Source organism: Pollicipes pollicipes, unplaced genomic scaffold (assembly GCF_011947565.3).
Source record: "Pollicipes pollicipes isolate AB1234 unplaced genomic scaffold, Ppol_2.1 Scaffold_6138;HRSCAF=7277_pilon_pilon_pilon, whole genome shotgun sequence".
Classification (NCBI taxonomy): domain Eukaryota; kingdom Metazoa; phylum Arthropoda; class Thecostraca; order Pollicipedomorpha; family Pollicipedidae; genus Pollicipes; species Pollicipes pollicipes.
Genome location: NW_023596818.1, coordinates 17741649 through 17751721, shown reverse-complemented (window position 1 = coordinate 17751721; position 10073 = coordinate 17741649). Strand labels below are relative to the sequence as shown.

The following is a 10073-nucleotide window of genomic DNA, read 5'->3' as shown; positions in this document are numbered from 1 at the left end:
CTATTTGCTTGAACGATGTATGATTTTTAGGCATTTCACGAAACATTAAAAACATATCCGACGTTTTGGGCAAGGCCTGACAAGTGCTACCGCTAACGACGACGATCAGAAAGCCACTTGAGTTTGCGGGATGTATTTCTGAACGGTTCTGGTTTAAGGGACAGGGGTTCACCAGGTGCGCTCGTCGGGCAGGGGTAAAATGGTGCAGTGCCCCGCGCCATAAGTGCCAAGCAGCGTGTCCGATGCGTTTGTCTAGATGTCACGATCTGGCACCCTGTGTCAAGCACATGGTGACAACCGGCGATATTTGCTAGTCCTACACTAGCAAAGTTTTGAAGAGGAAGGTTGTCACTGCCCATTACATGATTCTGCTTGTGTTAAGCCCCGAAATACACGTCACTGTTTTTCAAAAATGCATTAGGCGTCTAGTTGAGCACACACGGCTGGCAGAGATAGCCACTACCACTCAGCGCCTTTCGTCAGAATATCTTGTCACAACCTCACGCAGAAAGCTTTTACGCGTCACCGATCGCATTGACATGGTTACGCCGCATAATCGTGGAGCCCCTTTCACGCTCCACCAACTGGCATCTGTCAGGTCAATCAGCCACCTTCGGGGTGGCTGATTGCAGCACCCCAGGTGCATTCCAAATGCCGAGCTGGGGAGTCTGAACCACTCGTACACGACTGCGGGTACCGGCATAGATCTAAACATGTGAGCATACATATGTCAGTGATCGACCACCGAATCGTAGGCTTGCGACTTAAAAGTTCACGGTCGATGTCTGGGTAGTTAGTGTAATTAGTTATGTCCTATTGGGTCAAAGATCACTAACTTTTGTGATCATTTAGTGCAATATCAAACATGAAGTGCTAATCCAAAGCTTTCTGTGTACGCTCTAGTCAACCTTTATTTATGGCGCTTCATAAAACGTCTGAATGTGATGAGTTTATTCTTCATGCAAATGAGGAAAAAATGGCAATTACAGAACGTGCCCGCACCTTAGAAGGCCTGTATAATGACTACAATTTCGGTCAGATAACGTAAAAATGATAATGGCAAGCAAGTCAGATGAAAAGCCGGAAACATATGGAAGGTCAATTATTTTCTGGAAACACCGGGTCACGCTAAACACCCACTATAGCTCGGAACTTGTTTATGAGAAGTGAGGATCTTCGTTCTTCACAAAACAGCAGATCAAGTCGGCTACGCTGAAGGAGTGGCCAATGAGTGCCCGGTAAACCAAATCATGCCTAAGGCAGGCAAGTTTCCGAAAATTTATTTTCTGCTGCGGTGTCGTGTAAGGGAGCAGAATTTGAAAATACATAATGTGGCAGGCATCCCATCTGCTTTACACAATAAGTGATCATGGTAAATTTTCAGACAGCTAGGAAAGTCACCGGCTCATGCACCCCAGTACACCCTGCTCACCTCAGTCCAACACTTCAGCTCGTGCCTCAGGTCTGCCAGCGTCACATGGAAAACACGGCGCATTTCAGCGTGACCGAAGCTGGGAATAGCGAGTAGCGGCGCCGTCCAATTCCGTGCGATAGCAGCGTTACGAGAGAGAGGCATCTATCCAGAAAGAGCAACAGCCCAGTCCTGTCGGATACCAGCAGTTTTCAACGCAATTCCGGACCATGTCTTGTCTACCATGCATGGAGCCTTTACCGAACATAGCGATTTTCGCCTGTTTCCATACCCGCGCCCAGTGAAGGGTTGTATCGCCGTGTTCAGGTTTGGTTCCCACTAGCTGACACGTACGTTGCCCTGAAACGAACGCCTGCTGGCTGGTGAATCATGCTCGTAAACAATTCTGCGACAAATTTGTCACAAGTTGGTTGGCGTTGTTGGCTGAATCGCGGGGCGGAGCAGACATATACTTTTGTCCCTGCCTCGTTCGTTCCACAGGGTCAGGGAGGCTGCCCCTGCTACCCACCTTCCTTACCGGTGACGTCACTGCACCTCAGACGGCGCTCACGGTGCTGGGAGAGTGCCGTCCTCCCCATCGGCGCCCGACCGATGACGTCATCTAGACTCGCGCCTCGCTGAGCCGCACATCCCACAACCGACGTATATTATCCGAAGATCTGTCCAGTACCAACAATATCGTATACATTCAAACATTTCATCTCACAAATTTAACAGCATTTAAATCCTCCGTAAAACGTATATACACATCACGTGCAAAGAGCGTCATGGTATCCTATCAAACCTGTGTGCTATACGATAAAGTTACACAATTATTGACACACAACGCATCAAGGATTGGCGTCAATATACACGTCGGATTTTCAAGGGAACACGAAGCATGTCATCGCGATCCTTGAACGGGTCGCCCGCCACTGCAGGGGCCATATTAACGCTCAGGGGCCATGGCGCGGACGGGATTCCAGCCCAGGCCCTTCGGCTGCGAGGCCTAGGCGGTAACCACTCAGCTACTACGTCCCTTTCATCTGCATCTGTAACGACTAGTGCGGGAAGCGGCCCAGGAGTGAACAAGATTTGCATAACACACGCCAAGGTACTGATCATCGATCACAGTTTATTTGTAACAAACAAGTTCAAGCTCGGTTCCATACACACGCTGCTCACAGACAGCTGGTCCCGCGTTTTCCCTTTATTATTCGATTCGACCTTCAAGCAATGTCCAAGGCGCTGGCATGTATGACTCAATAACAATACAGATAGTGCACCTTTCGAGGTAAAAAACAGCCCATAATATTCCTGATACATTCATAGCCGCTCAATCGAGGTTAAAAGGTCCCAGGGCGTAGCCCTGCCCTCCACTCTCGTGATCGCGACGCCCTGCGCCGCACCGACGCGGCGGGGCAAACAAGGGCGTAACCCTGACGAGGATGCGCCGCCACCCCTGGCGCGTGACCTCCGGCGTGAGGGCCGCGGCCGCGTCACCGCTGGGCGGCGCCACCGGCGGCCGGCTCCGGACCAGGTCACATCTTGGCCCGGGTCAGCCAGTCGTGCGCCTGAGGCCGGCGCGTCGACAGCGGGTCGATCTTGACGTTGATGATGGACGGCCGGTCGGTGAGCTGCAACAGCCGCCGGGCGTCAGCACGCCGCGCTCTGAGCGGCCGACAGCCGGCAGGTGGGGCGGCTCCACCACAGCCCCGTCATCGAGCCGACCAATCCCCCCCCCCCCCCCCGCCTGAGTTCGCTCAGACGGTTTAGTGGCCGACAGCCGGTAGGTGGGGCGACTCCACCACAACCCCGTCATCAAGCCGGCCAATCTCCCCTCCCCTCCCCCTGCCTGAGCTCCCTCAGACGGTTTAGTGGCCGAGAGCCGGTAGGTGGGGCGACTCCACCACAGCCCCGTCATGAGCCGGCCAATCCCCCCCCCCCCCCCGCCTGAGCTCCTCAGACGGTTTAGTGGCCGACAGCCGGTAGGTGGGGCGGCTCCACCGCAGCCCCGTCATCAAGCCGGCCAGTCTCCCCGCCCCCCCCCCCCCGCCTGAGCTCCCTCAGATGGTTTAGTGGCCGAGAGCCGGTAGGTGGGGCGACTCCACCACAGCCCCGTCATCGAGCCGACCAATCCCCCCCCCCCCCCGCCTGAGCTCCTCAGACGGTTTAGTGGCCGACAGCGGTAGGTGGGGCGGCTCCACCGCAGCCCCGTCATCAAGCCGGCCAATCTCCCCTCTCCTCCCCCCGCCTGAGCTCGCCCAGACGGTTTAGTGGCCGACAGCCGGTAGGTGGGGCGACTCCATCACAACCCCGTCATCAAGCCGGCCGATCCTCCCTCCCCTCCCCCCCCCCCCCCCCCCCCCCCCCCCCCCCCCCCCCCCCCCCCCCGCCTGAGCTCCCTCAGACGGTTTAGTGGCCGAGAGCCGGTAGGTGGGGCGACTCCACCACAGTCCCGTCATCGAGCCGAACAATCCCCCCCCCCCCCCCCCCCCCGCCTGAGCTCGCTCAGACGGTTTAGCGGCCGACAGCCGGTAGGTGGGGCGGCTCCACCGCAGCCCCGTCATCAAGCCGGCCAATCTCCCCTCCCCTCCCCCCGCCTGAGCTCGCTCAGACGGTTTAGTGGCCGACAGCCGGTAGGTGGGGCGGCTCCACCGCAGCCCCGTCATCAAGCCGGCCAATCTCCCCTTCCCTCCCCCCGCCTGAGCTCCCTCAGACGGTTTAGTGGCCGACAGCCGGTAGGTGGGGCGGTTCCACCACAGCCCCGTCATCGAGGCGGCCACTTTCCCCTCCCCCATGCTCCCTCATACGGTCTCACCAGCCTTTGGGCGCCGAGCCCCCCCCCCCCCTCCCCCCGCTCTGCGAGAGCTTGCCAACGGGGACTTTGTTACCTCTTTTCCACAGCTGCCGGCCTGCCATTGGTTAGCGCGTTGCTCGGTGTCTCAAATCTCTGTCTGATGATGCGCGCAACTATGCCCTTAGCATCGCAGTCTATCGCGCTGGATGAGACGTTGAGGGGGGGGGAGGGGTACAATATACACCGGCATGGACAGGAGCTAAGCTGCGCCTGTCACGGCGGTGTACCTGCAGAGCTGCCCGCAGGGCCGAGACCAGCTGAGGGATAGTGTTGCAGCTCCAACCGGAAGGCTGCTCGCTGCTGTCGAATAGTGACGTCATCCGATCGTAGCGACAGTCCGGCAGCAGCGACGTCGGCGGAGCGCTGGTGGAAATAAATGTCACAGCTAGGTCACAGCCCTGTCACGGCCATGTCACAGCCATGAGGCAAGCCTCCAGGCGCCACACATGGGAGAATCCGGATTATCTGCGTGACGGCCAGAGAGGCTTAGGCGACGCGTTACAAGCGACCAGTTACAACCCTCAGTTTGAGAGGGGTTAGCACGCAATGCAACGCCCACAGACACAAGAGCAGCGTCACCGCACGGGGCCCTCCGCACAGCTATCAGCCGATCTGGCGTGCTGGGCGCAGCTGGCCCACCAGCGGCGCGGTAGGGCCCGGCACCGGGCGCAGCGGCCGCCGTGGGCAGCCAATGCCGTCGTCGGGCGGCCAGCGCCGCTGTCGGCGCACCTCAGCGTGGTCTCGCCCCCTGCGGTGATCTCGTCCCAGAGCGGCCGCTCCATGCCGGAGTAGATGCCGCTGTTGTTGATGATGATGATGATCACCGGCAGACGGTACCTGTCGGGTGACACGACAGGTAGAGATGGAGGGACACACGGGAGGAGATGGTGGGCCCGGAGGACGGCATCATCAGTCGACCTCATCATCGGCAGACCTCTCGCAGTCGCCGTTCCCAATTGGCTGCACATAATGAACTCACGCGCTGCAGGCTTACGGCCCATTGCTGACAACATCATCAATGCTCCTAAGCTATATGTCACAGCACATTTCCATTTTGACACATTTATAAGATATGCCCACAAAAACACGCTGTGATTGCCATCAGCTCAAGTATGAACACCAACATAATAGCACAAACATGGCATCCAAACAGAAATGCCATGAAAACCCCGCACCTATAGGAGCTGTACCTGAACATGGTCTCCACCTCCATCCCACTGAAGCCGAACGCCGAGTCGCCCTCTACACAGATGACACGCTGTTCTGGCTTCTCCTGTCGACAATAGGTGGCAGCAGCGATGGCGAAGCCTAGTCCGACGCCCATAGTGCCGAAGGTGCCCGCATCCAGCCGGTGGCGCGGCAGCCGGTTCAGCAGCAGGGTGCGGCCGATGTCCATGGTGTTGGCGCCCTCGCTGACGATGATGCTGTCTGGCGGCGCCGAGATCCAGACCAGTCACACATCAGACGACCCAACAGCAGGCGACACAGCACGAGACAACCAATGACAGGAACACCGGACGACACAGCACTGGCCAGCCGATGATAGGAGCACTGGACAACACAGCACCGGACAAACCATGACAGGAGCACTGGACGACACAGCACCGGGCAGCGGATGACAGGAGCACCGGAAGACACAGCACCGGGCGACGGATGACAGGAGCATCGGACGACACAGCACCGGGCAACGGATGACAGGGGCACAACGGATGGCATGACTTGAGCAGATTACTGTCTCCTGTACTTCACGACATTGCAATATCTGCTGCATGCCTATTGAGAGGATCGAATCTCAGCTAAAACATGACCAGAAGCAATATCCACCTCTCATCTCTCAGGTTAATATACTGCTACTAGCACCAATGTGGTGGCGTTTCAGGGCGACGGCAGTGCCGCTCTTCACCTTGGGGTATGTTGTCCTGTACGCACTGGAGAGCCGCGTAGTAGTTCAGCGGCACAGAGTGGTCCGAAATCTGGGCCTGGAAGAGCAGCGTAGTGCAAATCCGCACACATCGCAAGGCAAATCACTGGCCTGGGGTTCGAGTGGCGCTGGTCTGCACAGGGATACGGACACCGAACAACTCTAAAATATATCCACCAGCTACAGGACACAGCCGGAATGTTCTTGCCACAGCAATACAGATGATAACTTACTCTGCCCGGCCGATCCCAAACATACAGTGTCCTGCACAACGTGGACGTTCACCCTTCCTAACAAATTGCAGATATTCTCGCATGCAACATGCAAACGAAAACGCCACGAATGCCGCCCGAGGTGTCCCAGCATCCCCGCACGGGTGCGGGGATGCTGGGACAGATGCTGATGGGAGTGCGGCACCGGACCTGGACGCCCAGCTGATTGGCTGCAGCCTTGTCCCGCAGGCGCCGCCACCAGTGCGCCAGCTGGTCGGGCCGCCCGTCCGCGCCGTACGCCTCAGTCAGTTGGTCGGCCACCAGCGCCACCTGGCCGAACAGGGCGGCCGCCGCCGGACGGCTGGTGTGGAACTCCTCCGGGCAGATGTCAACCTGCCAGCCAGGTCAGGTCAGGTCAGGGCAAGACTCCAGGTCTTCTGTGCACCTCATCCGGTCAGATGGCCACGTGCCGTCAGATCCTGGACCACACCACGCCAGATCAGGTTACATGAGATGAGGCCAGGTCCGGGCAGGTCCAGACCCAGCGTCGGTCATGGGCTCCGTCCGATCAGATGTCGAAACGCAGGGTCATGTGAGATCAGACCACATCAGGTCAAGGAGTTTCGGGTCATTTGTTTCGTGGGCGTTTCGTATTTGGTGTTTGGGACAAGGTGTTTCGGGACTGACGAAGTTCGTCCTCCGACACAACGACCCTGCTAGTTCACGTCAGGTTACACATGCTTGGACCCAGAGACTGAACAGTCTGTACCAGCCTGTCGCACGAGTCACACTGGACAACACCGCGACACGCCTCGCGTGGAGCGGCCGCGAACCAACCGCAGCACAGGGGCGAGGGGGCGTCAGGCAGTCAGACCTACAGCGAGCTCACTCCGGCCAGCCCACGGTAAACTGGGCGGGCCGGCTCCGGACCGCACCTGAATGAACTGGCAGGCGGCAGTGAAGCGGGGTGGCCGGCCGAAGTGCAGCATCCAGTTGAGCCGCGCGCCCAGCAGCAGCACCACGTCCGCCTCCGCCAGCGCCAGGGACCTGGCGGTAGGAGGAGCGGGCATTCAGCGTGTCCCCGTGGGTACAGCGGAAGCGACCCGACGACGTCAGTCAGACCTGTCAGGGCGTCAGAGGCCCGTGAGAGCGTGACTGTGGCATTCAGACCACCTGCGTCAGTCAAACATGCCAGGATGTGAGAGGGACCTGAGATGGAGACCGTGCCATTCAGACCACCTGATGACGCCAGTAGGCCCAGGGCCAGACCAGGCAGCGTCGGGCAGACCAACGCAGCTACCCAGGGATAGACCAGGCGGCGGCGGTCACATCGACCCCGGATCATTATCACATCATCATCACGCCGAGTCCGGACGGAAGGCTGGTAGACGAAAACACGGAATTACGGAAATACGGAATTACGGAAATACGGATTTCCCGCACCGTGGTTTGGTCTCATTTTACTTTTGTCATTGGTAGGAATTAGTTGTGTAGTTCTGCTCTTGCAGCACATTATCAGCATTTCTTACTTCCCATATCAAAATGGAGACAGACAACATGCCCTGTAATTGGCTAAATTTTGCTATAACCTGCATCCACGAGTTACAAACAAGGCGGAAGCGATCTATCCAACGACCGATGCCCACGCAACCATTCGCTCTCCACTCACATATCCAAATACTGGCGATGTCACATACCGATCCAACACATGTTACGAGAAAAAAACTACAGCAACGTCCCCGATAACCGCCCGCACCACATGGCATCACTGACGGGCTCCGGCAGGGTGTCGGCCGGCGTCAGCGGCGGGCACGGCAGACGGCTCACCGGGCGGCCGAGACACACTGGGCGTGATCGTCCGGCAGCACGCCCTTGCCCATGGGCGTGGGCAGGAACGGCAGGCCGGTGGTCTCCACCAGACGCCGGACCGGGGCCTCAGCGCGGCCGTACGCCGCCCCTGCCGGATCACGCTCCGCGTCACGGCGGCCGCCGGAGAGGCGCTCCTTCTCACAGGTTAGGCGGAGGGTACGCCAGTCTTTCGATTCCGGCGTGTGTCCGACCGTTCGGCATCATGAAGGATGGCCGAGCTTGGCAAAGCATAATCTGTTCATTTCAGCAAACAGCAACAAATAAAAACATGGAACGTGCAACACCGCGAGCGTGCAGTGCCGGAGAGTCATGCCACGCCTTTCGCGCTCCTTCGACCTGATCCAACACACGGCTCGATTTATAATGCATAAACTGCGGGCCCAAGTCGCTGAGTTACGGGTCAATTTCAACGGTGACGACCTGGCAATGCACTCAGTGTCGCCCCAGCCCGTGCTGGTGCCATACCGCCGTCACCCGCGCCCGACCGTGTCCCCCTCCCCGTCCATGGGTGGTGACGGCGGAACACTGACCTTTGCCGACGATGATGAGCGGTCGGGCGGCGGCACGGAGCAGGGCGACGGCCGCCGCCAGCTGCGCCGGCTCGGCCAGTGCCTGCGGCGGCGGCGGCAACCGGCCGTACCACTCCACCTCCGCTTCCGGCACGCTCTGCTGCAGCAGGTCCCCGGGGAAGTCCAGGTACGCTGCGCCTGCGACCCAGCAGACGGCCGCCGTCATCGACCGAAACCCGGCGCCCACTAACGGCGCGTGCGATCGTGTTCGGCGAGGCGGGTCAGAGGACCACCCCCACGTACACAGACTGATGCACGTCGTGACGGCGGGGTACGCCGCGCGTGGAATGATGACTAACATTGATCACTCTTGACGATTTCCTGGGACACAGAACGGAATGAACTACAATGATATTTCTAAAGGTGGTATGATCACATTTTCAGCCCAGAGCGTGCAACACGAACATGTCATGTTATCTGCCAGAATGACTGCACAAAACCCACGATGTCACGTGATCGTCAGGACGTTCAACTAACCAGGTCTGCCAAATGTGGTCTCCTTGACCGCGCGCATCACATGGTAAGGTATCAGCTGAGCGGATGGGGGCCGAGCGGCATACTTGCAGTACGGCCGGCACGCTTCTACCTGGGGCCACTCTTGAAACGCGCCAGTGCCCTCTTGCGGTGCGTCGCTGGCGCCACCTATGACGATCAGTGGCCTGCAAATGTCAAATCCCAGTTCCGTTCGAATCAGTACGGATCATTCCCAGCACCACGCACGCTGGTGCGATTCCAATCAATATTTTTTTATACATATGCGAGAAAAAAGAAGGACAAACAGCGACATTACATCACAGCGGCAGTAAACGCGACAGCTCTGATGAGTGAACAAATTTCGGGTGACATGGACATATTTCAAACCGGGCGAATACAAAATGAGCACAGCGCACCACACAGCATTGCCTTGTGACACAATCTTCGGAGGCAAACGCAGCTGATCAGTGGGATTTCAAAAGCAAAAAAGCGCTCCAACGGTCCGACCGGCCGAGGAGGCGGTCTACGGCCTGCGTGTCAGACGTGGCCGGGGTCAGGCTGTCACTGACCAGCAGTTGACCTTGGCGTTGGCCAGGCCGCCGAGCGCGTGCAGTACACCCGGTCCGGACACTGCCAGGCAGACGGCCGGCCGCTGCGTCAGGAAGCCTATCGCCTGTGCCGCGTACGCCGCCGACTGCTCGTTGCGCATCCCTGGTGACACAGAGGAGATTAAGTAATTTGGGAAGCAGGGGTGATC

General features: G+C 58.4%; 1 protein-coding gene across 1 annotated transcript; it reads right to left on the bottom strand.

Moving 5' to 3' along the window:
* Positions 1-2043: 2043 nt before the first annotated feature.
* LOC119106411 (2-hydroxyacyl-CoA lyase 1) lies at positions 2044-10025 on the bottom strand. Its single transcript, XM_037230055.1, has 11 exons — positions 9886-10025; positions 9320-9501; positions 8804-8980; positions 8232-8361; positions 7340-7451; positions 6615-6797; positions 6175-6250; positions 5462-5699; positions 5001-5108; positions 4499-4634; positions 2044-3048 (listed from the first exon to the last, which is right to left on the bottom strand). The coding sequence occupies exons 1-11, from the start codon at positions 10023-10025 to the stop codon at positions 2953-2955; spliced, it is 1578 nt and encodes a 525-aa protein (XP_037085950.1). The 3' UTR covers positions 2044-2952.
* Between the last annotated feature and the right edge of the window lie 48 nt (positions 10026-10073).

Excerpts from the sequence above, each read along its gene's own strand:
- LOC119106411 (XM_037230055.1), bottom strand. The coding sequence starts at position 10,025 with ATGCGCAACGAGCAGTCGGCGGCGTACGCGGCACAGGCGATAGGCTTC. Across the intron at positions 8,981-9,319 it reads GACCACATTTGGCAGACCTG|GCGCAGCGTACCTGGACTTC; the intron begins GTTAGTTGAACG and ends GCTGGGTCGCAG. Across the intron at positions 6,251-6,614 it reads CCAATCAGCTGGGCGTCCAG|GCCCAGATTTCGGACCACTC; the intron begins GTCCGGTGCCGC and ends CTGCTCTTCCAG.